Source organism: Bos indicus x Bos taurus, chromosome 19 (genome assembly GCF_003369695.1).
Source record: "Bos indicus x Bos taurus breed Angus x Brahman F1 hybrid chromosome 19, Bos_hybrid_MaternalHap_v2.0, whole genome shotgun sequence".
NCBI lineage: Eukaryota > Metazoa > Chordata > Mammalia > Artiodactyla > Bovidae > Bos > Bos indicus x Bos taurus.
This window is the reverse complement of record NC_040094.1, coordinates 37,581,023-37,598,897: the sequence shown is the minus strand read 5'-3', so window position 1 is coordinate 37,598,897 and position 17,875 is coordinate 37,581,023. Positions and strand designations below refer to the sequence as shown.

At 58.5% G+C, this 17,875-nt stretch overlaps 1 protein-coding gene across 1 annotated transcript; it reads right to left on the bottom strand.

Annotated features, from left to right (window-relative positions):
• Positions 1-1,147: 1,147 nt before the first annotated feature.
• PPP1R9B (protein phosphatase 1 regulatory subunit 9B) lies at positions 1,148-17,205 on the bottom strand. Its single transcript, XM_027519025.1, has 10 exons — positions 15,483-17,205; positions 11,629-11,761; positions 10,231-10,351; positions 8,295-8,399; positions 7,133-7,268; positions 6,418-6,570; positions 6,254-6,307; positions 3,355-3,584; positions 2,940-3,036; positions 1,148-2,765 (listed from the first exon to the last, which is right to left on the bottom strand). The coding sequence occupies exons 1-10, from the start codon at positions 16,851-16,853 to the stop codon at positions 2,712-2,714; spliced, it is 2,454 nt and encodes an 817-aa protein (XP_027374826.1). The 5' UTR covers positions 16,854-17,205; the 3' UTR covers positions 1,148-2,711.
• Positions 17,206-17,875: the final 670 nt, after the last annotated feature.

The window sequence follows — 17,875 nt, the reverse complement described above, 5'->3', positions numbered from 1 at the left end:
GCCTTCGTCACAACTCCCATGTCCCCCTCAACACCCAGGGAGGTCCAGCCACTTCACTTCGAACTTGGCTAGGTTACCTGAGCAGGGCCTAAATCACCTGTAAGTCGGGAGATATAACCAGTGACCTTGTGGTTTGGTGGTTTCTGATCCTGGGATTCAGCCACCTGAAACTGTCTTCCCTGAAGTGTTCCAAGGAAGATCCACTTGTAAGAGAAGATGGCTCTCATGGAGATGCATGACCACCATCTCCAGGTTGCCAGGTGCTTCTCGAGTGGCAAAGCTGGACTGGTTCTATATGGCCCTGGGATGTAGAACTAGGACTTTTGAAGGGAAGCTATCAGAAGCTAGAATTTGGCTTGACATGGAGACTTGTGTGACAGAGCCATCCAGGAGTGGCCAACACAGGAGCTGACTACAACTGGGAGTTCCGGTTGAGGTTTATCAGGGACCCACCAAGGTGATCCTGAAGAGTCCTAATTTGGGGACTTTCATTCTTTAGGGCAGACAGGTCTGTGAGAATCTTTCTGGGGGTCAGGCCACTGAACACCAAGTGCCTTGTGGTTCAGTTTTTTCACATATAGCACACAGCTTCCCAAAGCAAGAAAGGCTGGTGTTGGGGGTGGGTCCCCTGCTCTCATCTCTCTTTGAGACTTGCCTTTGGAACCCTGGCATCTGGACTCCCGGACCCATTGGTATTAGAACTGGTGAGTTAGCAACCAGAGCTGCTGGCAGGATGGAGGGCTAGTTCTCTCTGGCCAACCCGAGGGATTCTCTAGGACCCTGGGCACAAAACTGCTCTGACTTATCATTTCCCATCCACAGCTACCACCACCACCTTTAATCTTTCCCGTACCTTCTACAGGGTGCCTAGTGGGAGAGTAGGGGTTGGGTATCTCCATTACCGTATCTAACTCATCCTCAATTCCACTGGAGGCCTTATAAGAAAGAGCTGAGTGATGAGCCTAAAGAACGCTCTAGAAATCCCAGCCCTGCCCAGAAGGGATGGGAGCGGGGGTGGCAAATGGAGTTTGCAAGAACAAGGGTTCTCATAAAGCTCCTCAGGGTCAGAGGTAGCACTGGCAGACCACCTGACTCAGACTGGCATCCCATACCTCCTCCCGCGAATCAAGAAACCAGGCGGCAAAGCTCTGGGGACTGCTTTTATGGGAGTGACCTGACAGAGGGCATGATCCGTACAAAACCGGGAACAATACATACATATATATATTATATACAGAAACGCAGTCCTGCAAAAGGCGGGGCTAGGGTGGCCCTCGGCCGGAGAAACCGGAAGCACCCCCAACAGCCCCGCCCCTGGCCCCGCCCCCTCCGTCTGCTGAGGCCGAGGAGGTGAATTGCACGGGCCCAGGCACTAAGATAGCCAGCTCTTTTACGGGGTAGGCGCACATCTGGGGGCAGGAACAGATTGCTGAGAAATACTGATTGATGGCATGGCCTATTTACAGGGGACGAGAGGAAGCCAAAACGGATGGTACAGGGGTTGTTTTTTTTTTTAAAAAAGAACAAAAACCCAGGCTGAGGCAGGGGCATGACGAAGAGGCAAAAATGAGATGGTTTCTGAAAGGGGAGGGGACCTGGGGTAGGGGTCTCACCTCCCTTGGTCCAAGCCCCGATTTGGGGTTAAAGTGGGGAAACAGAGTCGATTTCACTTAGAAAGCAGGCTGCTAGCAGCGCAGCCCTGGTCTCCAAAAAGAAGAAAAGTAGTAAAATTTTGCCCTCCAGTCAAAACACTGGAAAACTGTGGGTGTGGGTGGGGTGAGGCTGAATCTCTGATGTTAGTACAAGGCTTCCAGGTGTGGCCCTGCATAGGGCAGGACGGGACTTGGCTCTCCAGTAAGAAATGTTCCCCTTGCCTAAAACCAGGCCCTCTAAACTGACCTCTTCTCCTCCCTTGCATTGACAGGCTTGGCCAGGAAACCTGGACCCCAGAGAGGCCGCAGAATGGTTCCAGGAGGTTATGGCTATTTGGCACCTGGGGGAGGGGAGGCACAAGGAGAAATTGAGGGCTGCTGCCCCAGGAGAAGGGGGAGCTGGACACCACATGTCCTGGGCTCTCCCCTTTTCATGAAGGATTCATAAGAAATCAGTGCAGGGTCAGGCCCAGCCTCCAGGCTCTGAGTGGACTCTATCCCTCCTGGGAGGGTGGACAAGGATGGGAGGAGGTGTGGAGACAACCCTTCCCAGCAGGAGGATAAGAATGCAACAGAACAGCACAATGATAGGGGAGGAGGGAAGGGCCAAGATGGTAGAATCTCAAGTCAAGAGGCCCAGGGACCACCTAGGAGCTCCATGATCAGGAGGCAGCCTCCAGGCGGTGAGATGCTGGGAGAGCCCCCAGCCCTGTTCCAGTCCAGAGACAAAGGCTGGAGGCCGTAAAATCTGGCAGTTTGGTCTGCAGGTCCTTGTGTTCATCCACCACCCAGGCCAGCCCCTGGCATTCCATGGCCTCTGTGCCCCAGCCCCATGGGCAAGGAGGCCATCCTTCCAGCCACCGGTCTGCCTGGGCCACCTTACGGGGCCTATATGATGTGGGCCCTCTGGTCCCTGAAGCTGGGTGAGGTGGGGTGGAGGCGTGGGCAAGTCGGGGCACCTGTCCCCAGGCTGATAGGGGGCGGGGTCAAGTATTGAGGACAGGGGAGGGAGGACAATGGGAGGGGATTAATTATTGTCCGGTTAAGGAATGATTCCTGTTAAGTAGAATTGGAATTCCTCAGTGTTTGCAGGTTTCCTTCCAGTTCTGAGATCTGAAAAAAAGGGGGAGAGGGCATCAGGACTGAGCATTGGACTCGGGCCCTGCCCCGCCTGCCCCCCTGCTGGGGACATGACCCTGAGCTCCCAGCCATGACTCTTCTCCCTCCAGGATCCATAGGGTGACTGACCTGCTGCTCCCTCCTGCCCCTGTGGCATCCCGGGCCTACCTTGTCCAGGAGCTTGTCCATCTCCTCCTTCCTCGCCAGCTCTGACTCCTCCAGAACCCGGCGCTGTGCTGTCTCCTTTTTCAGAAACTCAATCTCCCTGGGGATCAGTGGGGGACAGACAGTGGGTAAGGCTGTGTGGTCTGGCTTCCATTCAGAGAGTCTCAGGGTCTTCAGCCCTGTCCTTGGCAGCTCTTGCCCACTCCTTGTTCTCAGGTCTGGAGATCCCTAACCTTCCCAAAGCCTCTGGGGCCTGGCTTGTTGGCTCTGGCACCCAGTCATTACGAACCCAGGTACCCCCCCAAAAGGACCCTCCAACTTCTGCGCTCCTGGCCCCCCTACTTGGCTGGGGTGGGGAGGCCCCACCACAGGCCTCTCCATCCTCCTCAGGTCCAGGGCTCCCAGCCCCCACACGTACTTCTGCTGGTAGTCTTTGATGAGGCGCTTGGCCTTGCTATATTTGCGCTCCAAGGCCTGGTACTGGGCCTGGGTCTCCCGCAGGTGCTCATCCACAGCCTGGCACAGGCTCTGGGCCTCACCCCAGTAGCCCTCCAGTTTTTCCATGCGCTCCTTGTTCTCCTCCACGCTCTGCTCCAGCTGGGCCTTCTCCACCCGCCACCGCCCCTTCTCCTGCTCCAGGCTCTGCAGCTGAGAGGAGGGAACAGCCCTGGGTTGGTGGGGACGAGAGTCTCTGGATGATTCCTGCAGATGTGGAGCCCACTGCCCCCCAACTACTGACTCTCCTTGGCTGAGTCTGGGAACTGAAACCCGGAGAGGGAGGACCCCATCTGTCCCAGCCAGGAGCCCTGATACGTGCTGCACTCCTAGAAGGCAGGCCGCCCGCGTTCATAACTGACTATCTCCGTGACTTGGGGTAAGGCCACTTTTGTCTTAAGCTGCATTCCTCCCATCTGTAAAGTGGGACTGATTCCTGCCTTGCCAAGCTCACAAAGGCTACACAGTGTGATGGTAGATGGGTGAGAACAGGGCACCACTGCCCTCTGTTCCCTCTCTGTAGCCCTGGCTTCTGCGGCTTCCTAGACAGTCCTGGCTGCTCGCCTAGTGCCCATGCCACCCCAGTGCAGACCTCCTAGCTCCACAGCCCAATCATAGGGCCTCTGTTCCCTCTGTACTCACTTTCTTCACCACCTCTGAGCACTGAGCCCCAAATCTCCAGCCCAGCTTTACTTCGGGTTCCTCAGAGGCACCCTGCCCCAAACTTGGCCCCACCTACACAAACTTATTCCTCCTTTTCTGACTAGCCCACCTCCGTCCAAAGGTGCCATCATCTCACTGCCACCCCAGTGCTGAGCTTCAAGCCCCTGACTGCCCCTCCAACTTTGCTGGCTGCAAACACCCCTTGCCCTCTGTGTCCCAGCTACACAGGCCTTCCTGCACATCCTTGGACCTACGTTCCCTCTTGCTGCAGGGCTTCGCCTCGCTGTTCCCTGTGCCTGGAATGCTCCCATCTACCCTCCCACTACCTCATCATTTCCCACTAGCTCAGCCTTCAGCTGAGCTCAGTATTTCACTTCCCCAGAAGTCTCCTGTGATTCTCTCTGACAGCACAGCCCCCCACACATTCCAGCTTCATCAGGTTCCACCAGCTCTAGGAGATCAGGGACCCTGTCCTCTCCTATAAAGCCTGTGTCAGCTTCTATGTACAAATGTTGCTGTGCGGACTCTAAGCCACACAGGGCAAGGATCAAGTGCTTTTGCCCATCACATGAATTGGATGGTGCCACACACCTAGAAAGAAAGTGAAAGCTGCTCAGTCGTGTCTGACTCTTTGCGAACCCATGGACTGTAGCCTGCCAGGCTACTCTTGCCTGTAGCCTCAGGCAAGAATACTAGAGTGGGTAGCCATTCCCTTCTCCAGGGGATCTTCCCAACCCAGGGACTGAACCCAGGTCTCCCACACTGCAGGCAGATTCTTTACCACCTGAGCCACCAGGGAAGCCCAAAGGTGTTTATAAATTGAAAGACCTTTGACTGTTCCTTCCCTTTGTGCTCTGCACCTACTCTAAGAACATGAACTGTCGCCTCGACCTGGGAAATGCAACTCGAATCCGTCCTTCCTATACATACCCTCTGCCTGTGCCCTGGGTAGCCCTGCCCATACCTTCCAGGGCACCACTTGGGCCTCTAGCTGGTTCACCAGTCTCCAAGTCCTGCTCACCCTCATGCCTCCCACTTTGGGGATAGTGACCTTCCTCCTCCTGGTCTCATATGGCCACAGGATCCAGGCTGGAGTCCTCAGTGGGGAGTCAGGATACTGCTACAGCCCATCCTGGCAATCCAGCTCTACCTTCCACTCCCCTCCGCCCCCGGAATGGCTGCCATAGCCTGCAGGTCTCTTTACAAAGCCAGCCTCCAAGCTCACGTTTGTCTCCCCACCAGAAATGCCCTTCCTCTGCCTCAGTCACCTAAACCCTGTCTTCCCTCTGGGGCTCAGCTTCACACTCTCCTGTCTCCAGGCATGTTGGTCTAAGCCCACATATGGGAATGCACCTGTGTGTGCCTGGGTGCACAATGTCTGCAGAACCCCTGTGTGCCTCTGCCTCTCCCTGCCACACTGGAAGCCCCATGGGGATCGGGACTCCTAATGCACAGACTGTGCTTCAGAAGTCTGTATATCTATGCCTCTAAGGGTGCTGGCACCCAGTATGCTTGTGCCGGTATCTATACATGGTATCTCTGTGAGAATGTGCATGTTCCATGAAACATCCTATATCTCACAGCAGACAGACACATAAGCAGACGGACACAAAAGTCTTGCTTGTGAAGCATGGGTCCATTGTCCTCATGTTATGTCTAAGCAGAGAGGGTGTCTGGGTGGGTGGTCTGTGAGTACCATGTACCTGGGATCTGGGCTGATGTTTGGATCTCTGGGTGGTTTGCATTTAGGCTAGGCTAAATGCTAGGCTTTTATGTAGAGGACATGCGTGGGACTGTGTGAACGTGAAGACATCCACGTTCAGCTATTAGAGGGCTGACAGCTAACAGCTCAACTTTTTATTGAGCAACTATTATGTGTCAGACCTGTACTAAAGAGCTTACATGTATTATTCTATTTTATTCTCACAGTGGTCCTATGGTCCTGGCACTATTATCAAACCATTTTATGGAGAATGAGGCCCGGAGCAGCAAGTGAGTGGTGGAGAGATGGTCTAGCTCTTAACACTAGCCTCCCTTACTTCAGAGCAGCTTGTTTTCCATGCGCCTGTGGGTGCCGGACAAGGGTCGACATGTACAGCTGAGGGTGGAAGACTGTCGCCCCCATGCCCTCAGCCTCCCCCACTTCCCGCCGCTCTTACCTTTCTCTTCAGCTGCTGGATCTCGGCCTCAGTCACAGCATGCTTAATCTGGAGCTGTGGGGGCGAGGGCACAGACACTCAGCTCTGGCTGGGGCAGGCAGTGCTGCAGCACTAAATACTAACCTGCCCTTGCCCTCCACCAGCCCAGGGGCCCCTCTGCGCACCTCCTTGAACTTGTGCACCAGCTTCTCAGGCTCCATGTCCACCGGGGACAGGGCATCCTCATTCTCTGCCAGCTCGAACACCTCGATGGCCATCTCGCCCCCTGGGAACGTGGGGCTCAGCTCCTCATCCTCGTCGGTGGCGTACTCTCCCGTCTGTGAAGGGGGACAGGAGGCTGTGTCCCCTGCCCACGCCAGCCTACCCCAGCCCTGATGACTAGGGCTGAAACCAGCCGTGGTTAGTCCACGGCAGACTGAGTGCGACCCAGGGGTATGGGTCATGACCTCCTCCATCAGCCAGGGGTCCACACCAGGGGCATGGTTTGTGACTTCCGGAAAGTCTCCTGAAGGCAGGAGTTATCCCATAAAAGACTAAGACCTGAAGAAACAGCCTTTGCTTTCCCCTCCTCACGCAGCAGGTCCCCTGAGGCCTAGAGCTGTCTCCTTCCTCAGAGTGGCAGCTCTTAGAGGGAACTATGTTTTCTTTGTAGGACCAGGAAGGCTTTCTGAAGACAGAGGGTGTGATTCCTCCATCAAACTAGAGATTCTTTAAGGGAGGGATCTGCATTGCTTCTCAGATTAGGGGCTCCCCCAGGACAGGAGTGGCGCTCTGGGGTTCTTCACAAGGCCTGGGAAAGTGGCAGAGGCAGGGGACAGCTGTAATGCTCCATCAGGCCACCAGGGGACGATGACGCTCCCAGCCAAGTAGAGTCCCTACCTCCTCGTCATCCTCGCCGTACTGGGCGTATCTTTGCTCCATCATCTCCCGCTGCCATCGCTCCTGTTCCAGGGTCTGCTGAATTAGCTGGGCCACCTCACTCTGCTCACCGGGCCGCTCCCGGCCAATCATAAACCTGCAGGGGCACCAGCATTGTCTCCTTTTTCTCTGTCCTTAGCTGGAAATGCCACCATCCTCCCCATTGGTACTCCCCTCTCAATACCCAGGTCCTCCCTGGGGAGGTGAAATGAGAGGGCTGAGTCCAGAGACTGCAGAATGTTAATAATGAATGGGGGAACAGGGGGCCCTTATTGGGTTTCTTTCCCAGGAGTAGCAGAGACTCATTAGCCCTCCTGGCCAGTTCGGGGGATGGGGAGATGTCAGCCAAACTTCAGGCTAGGCTGTCGGGGACATGAGGTCAGGAGGTGCCAGTGTAGGAGCTCTTCCCTCACCACATGGGAGAAAATGAGGCAGGGGCCTGGCAAAGCTGACCCTGGAACTGTGGAGGGCTGTCTTATATGCTCTCCAAGTCCTTGAGCTTCAGGAAGGGGCGGGATGATGGCGACTGGAGATTAGGATGGAAAGGAAATCGTGGAACTTCCAGGCACCAGCCCCTCCTCTCCGTGGCCACCCACATCCTGTTTCTCTCTACCACCCTTTCCTGGGGGCAGTGCCCCTTTTGGAGGGGGCATGGAGTTGTCCCTGAATGTTATGCCAGAGATGAACATAGGGAGCCTCTAACCCAACCTCTTCAGTTGGCAGACCCAAGGAGGAGAGTCCTCAGACTATACCAGGCTAGAGGGAGGGAGGGATAAACCCCGATCTGGATGGCATCCTTCCTGCACATCTTGGGATCTTCAATGAATGAGTCAGGACAGACAGTGGGGAAAGAAGACAACCAAGAGGCCAGTTTGGAGGCATGGTGGACAACAGGCCTGAAGCCTGAGTGCTGGTGGCCAGCAGTGGTCAGGGGCAGGAGATGTGAAGGGAGACGGGGCAACGGATAAGCACATAGCAATTCCTTTCCACAGTGGAAACGTCTCTGTAAGTTGGGCCACAGAGGATCTCAACTGGGTGTGGGCAGGCGGGCAGAGTGGCCCGATGAGGGCTGAGCCTCCTGTCTGCGCCCACTCCCCACCGCCCCCACCCTCCTGGGCCTCACCGCACACGGCCCTTGGTATTCCGGAGCACGGAGGCTGCAAAGCTCTGGGTCACTCCCACCAGACTCGTTCCATCCACCTCCACCAGGAGATCGTTCACCTGGATCCTGGGGACGGGCGAGGGGGAGGTGGGTGACATTGGTTAGGGGATCCCAAGGGGAACTGTGGAGCTAGGGTAGACATGGCCCCCTTCCCATCAGAAACTCAAGGCTCAGTCCCCACAGGAACCCAGTACTTTGTCTACCTGCATAAGAGGCATGAGGCCGGAGGATCAGGTATCAGCCAGGCGCATGGGCAGTGAGACCCAGGCAAGCACAACCGACACGGGCATCCAGAACCAGGAAGGGTGGCAAGCACACTTCCCAAGGCAATCACACACTAGTCCCTTCCTCCATCACTCGACAGACCAGCGTGGTATCCACAGAGTTCATCATGGCCACGCACACCAGCTAGGGCCTCTAGCACACACCTGACATGCAGCCCACCCTCTTACACACCCATTCGGCACAGACCTGAGCCCACAGATTTCTTTCAAATGCCCGCGATCTGTGTTCACTACAGTCCCACGGGGTTAGTCCCCCCTGTGCACAGCCCCCAGTACGCTCCAGCTACGGCCCTGGAAGCCCTGTTCCCCACACAAGGAGAGATGGGAGTGGCCCAGCCTGACCGCAAGGGGGATGGAAGCACGGGAGGGACACCTGGCCACCTCCATCCTCCACTCCCACCTCCCCTCAGTGCCAGGCCTCCTCGCAGGGCTCCCACACAGAAAAGGAAGAAATGGTCTCCTGTCAACAGTTCGCCCCCACCACCCACCCCACATGGGGACACCCTCACATACACACACACTCCCCAACCGGCCAACAGGCAACCATGGGAAAGGCTCTGGGAAGTTCAAATGAGGGAGTAAGTAAAAGAGTAGGGGTGGTCACCTTCCTTTTTCTGCTCACTCCCACCCCTGCCCACCATGCCATCTGGGCTGCAGCAGATAGAAGCTTCCTGAATGAGGCAACTCCACCTCTAGCAGCATGACCCCAGTCCTCACAGGAACAAACAGTCAACTCTGTCACATGGAGGGGTCTGAGCTTAGAGGTAGCACAAGGCACCCTGATATTAACCTTTAACTTACAGCCTGGGGGTGCCCTACAGCCGTTCCCACTCCCCCTCGGCAATTCACACACAGTGAGGAGGCTCCAAAGGGCTCACTGGGCTGCCCAGAACTCCAGGGGATCTTTCCTGAGCCCTCTGACCCACCGAACTCACATCTTCCAGCCTCAGGGGCCAAACATAAGCATGTAGGCAAGGAGCAGCCTCCTCCCGGGCGCACCGCCCCCATGGGCTCTTCTAACCTCATAAGACACCTGAATCCCGTGGTCTCTAGCTCAGCCACACCTGCCTGCTTTTGGTGCCCTGCCTGGGACACTCTGCACACCCCACTCCTGCTCATGCTTTAGGTCTCAACTCCAATGTCACTTCCTCCAGGAAGACTTCCCTGAAACCCAAAGAGGCCAAGCCCTCCTGACTTAGCCTTTAGTGCCGCCCTGTACTTTTGTCCATGTCGCTGTTTTCTGTGTGCCCTCTTGAATGCCCATCTGCCTTACTACACTACATGCTTCTTAAGATCAAGGCCCTCATCACTGACTCCCAGGGCCTGGCACCAGCCCTGCAACAGTGTCACAGGCTCAATATTTCCTAAATGAAAAAGCTCAATGTGTACTCTACTAGGCACAGAGCCTCCGCACCCACGCTCTCCTCACCATGGCCCGAAACACAACACCTACACAGCATGCAAGTGCCACGAAGCCGAGGGCCCTGTCTGTGCTGCTCACTGCTCCCTGGGGGGCGGGCCAGCAACAGGCACAGTGGTCTCCACGAACGCCTGGGCCCCACCTGGCGACCCGCCCCGCAGACCACGGCTGATAAGGGAAGGGGAGGCGGTACCTGCCGTCCCGATGGGCCGCGCCGCCCTCAGTCACGGTCTTGACGAAGATGCCCAGCTTCTCAAGGCCCATGTCTGCCCCGGCCCCCATGCCAATGATGCTGATGCCCAGGCCCTCGGAGTCTGTGAAGCAGAGGGTGATGAGAAGCCAGTAGGAGGGTAGGATGGGTTGAGGATTTGCCGGGGACAGAGTGAGAGGCCCATCCCCAACCCTCACAGTGGGGCACAGCCTCACCTCAAGAAGCAGTCTCCATGCTGAGGGGATGTCCCACATCTGGTTCTGTCACTCCCTCTTTGCCAAGCCAACTAGGATGCTCTTGGGTCACTGCCCTCTGCCCCAGCCAAAGAACTGATGGGCAGCAGGACGTGCTGAAGGGGCACTATCTGTATGCAGATGAGGTGTGTGGTGGCCATGGGGATGGGTGGGGGAGCCACGAGGGGGCTGATGGTCCCCCTCCCTAAGCAGTCTCATCCCTACTCACAGCCTCAGTGACTCAAGACCTCCTGCTTTTCTCTCCCGCAAAACCTACTCCTCTCTCCACAGCTGCCCCCCTCTGTCTCACGGGCCTCTGACATCTGAACGAGATCTTCCCCCACAAATAGGCTTTTCCAGCCTGCCCCCGCTTCACGGGGCCTGGGAGTCACCTGGACTCCTGCCTCCCCCTGCAGCCTCTGTGGAAGCCAAGTAACACTCAAATCCTGTCAATCCCACCTTCCAAGAATCCCTCAAGTCCACCCCCTTCCCACATGGCCATCACCATGTCCACACTACAGAGGCCCCTCTCCAACCATGTACAACCCTTTGCCCCACAGCACAGCTTGGTATAGTCTCTCTAGAATACCTTTCTCACACCTTACAAGGCTCCCAGTCCATCTTAGAAAAGTGGTCAACAAGGTCCTGTATGCGCAGCCTTCTCCCCCACCCTCCGAGTCCACCAGGTCTCTCTCCTCTTTTCCGCAGACTCCCCTCATCTCCTCTTCAGAGTTCAACTCAAGCGTCTCTTTCCTTGGAAATCCCCTCAGGTCTGGTCAGGTCCCCTGTTAAATGCTTTTACAGTGGCCCCTCCTTCCTTTCCTGGCCCCCTCACTGTGCCAAGGACGCACTTAGGTGTGAGCGTCCCAGCCATGCCTGCCCTCTCCCCCTTCCATCGCTCTCCCATTGTGGCTTGGCCTGCAGAGCCCAGGACCCAGCCCACAGTGCTCATGCGGGGCCTGACAAGTGCAGAAGCAGAGTGCAGCGGGACAGTGTGATGGTGGAGCTTTGGGCTGGGCTGAGTCTGTGTGGCTGTGGGGTGCTGACAGAGGCCCAGTTAGAGGAAGCAAAACATCTCAGTGGAAGCCCTGAGGGTCCACCCAGGGCGGAAGTTGGCACAAGGCAGAGGCCCAGTGGCCCAGCTCACCCTTCTCCAGCTCCACAGGGAACAGCTCCAACCTCTCCACCCGCTTCTCCAGCTCGTACTCAGCAGAGGCTGCCATGGGATCCACGTCCTCGTTGCGACGATCGTAGTCCTCGTTGGAGTAGGTACTGAACACCTGGGGGAGAGGCTGCTTGTCAGAGGCGCCAATAGGAGGGCAAGGGCTAACCCAGTGAGAGGAGGCTGAAGGGGCAGGCTGCGCCAGCCACTGCGCTCCCCTCCTGCCAGAGGCCTCCCCCACCCCCAGACAGGCTGAGGTGAGGCCTTCCCCAGCCCGTGCTGATCCCAGCTCAGAGTGGGGCCCTTCTAGTTCTGAGGTAGGGGGCAAGGCAGAAAGGAACCCAGCCTTGCCACATCCACGCCATGACTCTCTCCTGCAGCCCTGACCACACAAGCATGGCCAGTTAGAAGAAAGGAAGGTCAATGCTGGAGAAACTGTCATACTCATGAACCCAGGCTCCCAGGTCAGAGAGAGACCAACAGACAGTCCCCATCCCAAAGACGAGGGTGGACACAGACGGCAGGAGAGAGGAAGGAACACGCTGAGTAGCAGAGGGGAAGAGGAGGAGGGATAAGGAGTGGAGGAGATTCGGGAGGATGCCAGATGGGGAGGGGGGAGCGGGTGTGAGACAAGGGCAGTGGCGGGTGGGGAAAGGGGAGGAGAGAGGCAGAAGGACCACCGGTCCCCCCACGGAGAATGGGCAGGCCCTCCTCTTGAGGGGCCCCTATGGCCTTGGCCACATGGCCAGACCTCAAGCTCCCTTCTGAACCGCAGCTCTCTGAGGTACCCCGCTTATCCCCAGGGCACTAGGAGGCCCGGGCAGAGGTCCTGGGCGCAATACCCTGCAGAAAGCAAGGACAGCAGGCAAGTGGCAGCCTCTGACACTGTCCGCAGTGAACCTGGCCTTGTTGTCCTCTGAACCCCTCTGCTGGCTCAGCAGAAAGGGGAATCCCCAGCCTGACCCTCCTCCAAAGAGTAGAGAAGGTAGGACAAGGGCTCTGCAGGAGTGCCTAAGTCTGGGTCCAGGCGGGGTGCTCCTGGTGGGAGGTTAATGAGCACCATTTGGGGCATCATGACATGTTCCTGTTTCACTGCCTGCAGTGACAGGTTGGCACCACTTGGAGCCAAGTGGGGGCGATGAAGGGTAGCAGCAGCTCTATCAGATGGCTGGGCCTGAGGCCTGAGCAGCTGGAGTGGGACACTGTCTCCCTGAGGCCCCTGCCAGGGTCCCTCTCTTCCAGAAGCAGGCGCTACGGGCACCCAGGCCAGCAGCTCTTGTGCCCCAGCCTCGGTTTAGTGTCACCCCCCAAACACCATGGCTCCCACAAGGGGGCTCCTAGCTGGGAGGGGCCTACATGGTCACTTAACTCACTGCCCTCAACTTTACAGCATCAGAGAAAGAGTGCAAACCCTTAGAGTTCTTTGTCAATGGTGCAGCAGTCAGACTGCCCTCTTGACATCTGGCCAGTAGCCCCAAGCTCCTGGGAGAAATGGGCCACCCAGTCCACATACAGTGCAAGATGCTAGACCCACTGTCCAAGGTCATGGGAGCTAGCCCATAGCAGCGTGGGATGAGACTGGTGGGTAGGTCACTGGGACTTTGTCCCCATTGTACATAGGTCTCAAGCCCCAGGACAGGGCTGCCACGCGCCTAGATCTGGCAAACTGGCTTTGGCCCACTTCTGCATCCCAGTCCCTTGACCCTCACCCTCTATCCCAGCAGAGAGGGTCTCTTCATCCCTCAGTCTATGTGGTAGCCTGGGTCAACCAAACTCCTCCCCACCACAAGTACACACAGACACACACTGTGACCTCCAAAACACCCTCCTAGGCTGTCCTGGGCTTTGTCCTCCCCTCTTTTCTCAGATTATTAAATTCTGCCCCCTGCAAGAAACCCAGGCCAGAGGGTCAGAGGCCTCTGACCACCATTCACACTGCCCACCTCCATGTGTCCAGCCTGTCCGAGGGCCCTGGATCCAGTCCCCCTCTCCAGATAACTATCTAGAATTGAGGTTTCTTTCCTCAGCAGAAGCCTCTGTATTGTGGCCAACAATTGGGTCATCCGAGGAGCACAAGACCCCGGACTTAGTATCAATGCAGGGGTGGGGCAGAGAGGGAAAAACTGGGTGGGGAGGAAGACATCCCCAGCAAGGTCAAAAGTCAGACACACAAAGGCGGCCCAGCACACCACAGGCGAGCAACTGTCACCAGGGAGTCAGGGAGCACTGCTCCAAATCATGTGCTATTTTTTACCCAAAAATCAGGGTAAGGTGTCAAATATAGACAGTCAGAGGCTGAGGACTAAAAGACCAACCTCTACCTCTGAGGGGATCAGGCAGCTCAGAGAACTGCTGTGGCAGGGCCGTGGGGTGTCCTGACCCCCTCAGTGGTCCCCACTTGCATCCTCAGTGTCCCAAGAAACACCCCATATCCTTCAGTTCTCTGCCTCCAGGATCCCAGCTCTTCAGAAAAGGAGGAGAGGCAAAAAGGCTTGTGAGGTCACAGCCTGGGGGAAAGGGCTGGCCAAAGTGGGGAGTTGCACTTCCCAGGCCCCCTGGGGTGGCAGGTGGAAGAGGAACAGAGGTTAATGCTGGGGCAGGCAGGAGGAAACGGGCAGCTTCAGTGTCCAGGAGTTATGGAAATTTCAATCAAACAGAGGGGGGTTTGACTGGGGAGGGGTGAAGGCTGAACTTTCCTTGGCCCTGACAGCCCCATAAAGCAGACTTGGACTTGGGCACAGCTGAGCTTGGGGCGGTGAGAAAAAGTCTTTAAGCTTTATGTGCCAGCCAAGAATAGAGGGTAGTGCACTGCAAGCGGATTCTTTACCATCTGAGCCACCAGGGAAGCCTCAGGAAACTGGGGGCTGGGGCTCTTAATTCTCCCAGGGATCTCTCCCAGCATTCTCCTGAGAATCTGAGGGCACTGGCACAACCCACAAACCAATCACCAATAGTATGTGTGCCCCCCCAAAGGGAGGATCTTCTGTCCTTTCAGGGTACCCGGAGAATGAGGCAAGAGCGCTTGGTGCCTGCCAACACCAAGAGCAAAAGCAGGAGGCTGCTGCCAGGCACCTGGGAGTTTCCCAGCCCCACCCCCTCCTCCTCCATACCCTGCTAAAGGCCTAGCCTCCTCAAAACCCACAGAAAATGCCTGCCTATGTAACCTCATACCCCCACCTCGGGAGCTGGCCCAGCACAGACCCCAGGGAACAGGGCCCCCAGTCACATGGTCCCAGCTCAGCTCAACCTCAGAGACCTGCTTCCCTCTTTCACTTCTGCAAAGTTGGGGTGAGGGCTACAGCCAGTTTGAAGGAAGGGCTGCACCTTTGTTTTGGGAAGTTTCTGGCTCCTCCACCCCCATGTGCAGCTCTGGTGCAGGAGGAAAGCAAGGGTGTTTCTAAGCTCCTCATGCCCCTCCGATCTACAGCAGAGTAAGGACCAAAGTGGGGGTGCTCTTCTGAGGTCACAGGTACACACAGACACACACACACACACCTTCCCACCACTTAAGCCCAGGCCTCTGGCAGTCTCCGGAGGGAGAATGTCTGGAAAAGGAAGGGAAAGCAGGTGTCCCAGGACCGGCGCAGGGCAGGGTGGGGCAGCAGGCAGAGGAACCCGAGGGCAGGTCAGGGCAGGCCACCTCATCTCAGGCCTAAATATCCTCCCCCTCTGACAAACAGCTGGAAGTCCCCCACGCCCCCCTCAGGGAGGTAACTTCTGGGAAGGGGGCTGGGTGACAGGGCTGACTCAGCCTGCCAAAGCCGGCTGGCTGGCGAGGCGGGGGCGACTGCGCGCACGTGGCAGGGGCGGCGCGGGGGCGGGGAGGGGGGCTCACTTACTTGGATCGGCGCTGTGCTGAAATGGATCTTTCGGCTCGGGGCCGGGTCCTCTTCTTCCGAAAGCCCTGGGATCTCCACGCACCCCGACTCGGGCTCGTACGGGGGCTCCCCCTCCTCCTCTTCTTCGTCGTCCTCCTCCAGGGCACTGCCCCCAGAGTCCTCCCCCAGCCCACTGTAGGCGCTCACGTCCACCAAGTCCGCCTCCGAGAAGTCCTCCTTTTTGGACTCGTCTACGTCCTCGGGGGCCACGTCCGGGGCCCGGCCATTGCCCACCCCCTTTTCAGGCACCGCCACGGTCGCCGCCTCCTCCTCGGGAGCCGCCTGAGCCTTCTGCTCCTCAGGCGCCGGGCTAGCGGTGGTTGCCAAGGCGCTGCCATTCTCCAGGGCCGCGTGGACTGTCACCTCCGCCTGGATCACCTCTGTGGGCGCTGCCTCGGCCTCCGACTCCCCGCTCTCCTCCACCTCCACCGGCTTAATCTTGCGCACCTCCCGGGGCTTGGGGGGCGGCCGGGCGGGGGCCACTCGGTGTTGCGGGGGCTGCTGCCCTCCGGGGCCACGCTCCTTCTCGGCTGGGACATCCCCCGACGGGGCGGGCGGCGGCGGGGGCGGCTGAAACACCCGGGACCGCTTACTGACCAGCTTCGAGTTGACCTGGGGAATCCCGGCGGCCGCGACCCTGGGCAGCCCGGGCCCGCGGTGGAGGCCGGTCCTCGAGTCGGCCTTCTCAAAGACAGCGCTTAGCTGGCTGACCGTCGGCGACACGGCGTCGGCGTCCAGCTTGTCCAGCGCCTCGGTGCTGCCGTTGAAGCGCACCACGACGTCCAGCTTCCGGTCCTGCAGGCCGGCGCGCTCCTGCCTCAGCAGCCGACGCGCCGCGGCCTCCTTGTCGCCGCCCGCGGCCGCAGGGACGCTCCGTTCGAACAGCTTCCGCGTCTCCTGCAGCCGGGACGGCGGGTGCGGCGGCGGCGCGGGCTGCGCGGAGGGCGCGGGCTTGGAGTCGAAGCGGCTCACGCGCTCCGATACGCTGGTGCCCAGCTTCAACAGGGCGCTATGGTCCACGTTCTCGTTCAGGCTGCTGGCCCGCGGCAGCGACAAGCGCACGCCGCGCTCGGGCGCCCGCAGGGCCTCGGTGGGGCCCGCGCCGCCGCCCGCATCGCCCGGCGCGCCTGCCGTCGTGCCCATCTGCAGGAACATACTTTTGATGCGATGGACGTTGGAGCCATATTTCTTGTGGTGGGCTGCCTTGGGTGCCTCGTCGGGCCCGGGCGCGTCGGGCGGTTTCAGAGCCTGGATGCCCGCCTCGTAGGCGCTGCGGTGCGGGGAGGCGCTCCGGAGGGGACCCCCAGGCCCCCGTGGCTCCGTCTTCATCATAGTGGGGGGAGCCGGGTTCGCATCCCAACGCTTCCCGCTCCCCCCTTCCAACAGGCGGCGGGCCAAGTCGGGACCACCGCCCCCTCCCCCAGAGAAAAGGAACCCCGAAAGGCCTTTTTAAAGCCTCCCCCCAAAACCAAGCTGCCCAAAACAGTTAACCTCGCTTTAAAAAAAAAAGGAAAAAAAAAAACCTCCGAGCGCCCTGTGTGGATCGCCTCCCCCAACCAAGCTGCCAAAGACAGCCCGCCCTTCTACCAAAGCCCGAGCGGCCTGGTATGGTCGCCCCCACCCAAATTAGAAAAGCGGCGCTCGGAGCCGGTGGGACCGCTTGCCCTGCAGCAGCGGAGGCGCCCGCTCACATCGTCCGAGGTGGTGTCAGCGGGGCTGGTAGACCCGGCACCCCCCACCCCGGCCGGGGGCCTTGGCTCTCCAGGGGCCCGGCACCCGGGCGCCCATAGCTGCTCGGCCGGCCCGGGCCGCTCCGCCGCCGCGCCACCCTCCCTCCCTCCCTCCCCCCCGCGCCCCGAGCCTCGGTCTTTCTCTGGCTCTGCCCGAGCGGCGGCTGCCGGAGACCAAGCGGCTGCCCTTCTCGCCGCCGCCGCTGGGGGACTGGCATCTCTGGGTCCTAAAGGGATCGGATTTCCGGGACCGGAGCCTGTGAGCCCTCCCCTTCCCCTCCACCCCAGAGTATACTCCTCCCCTACCGGCCCTCGCTATAGCCCTCCACTGACCCCAGAGGTTGGTCGGTCTTCTTCAACCCTTCCATCCCAACCTCTGACTGTAGCTTTCCACAACATATATAACCTCACCCCCCATTAAATATTAAGTGTGTTAGTCGCTCAGTCGTGTCGACTCTTTGCGACCCCATGGACTGCAGCCCACCAGGCTCCTCTGTCCATGGAATTCTCCAGGCAAGGATACTGGAGTGGTTTGCCATTTCCTCCTCCAGGGAATCTTCCTGACCCAGGGATTGAACCCCGGGCTCCTGCACTGCACGGAGATTCTTTTCCGTCTGAGCTACC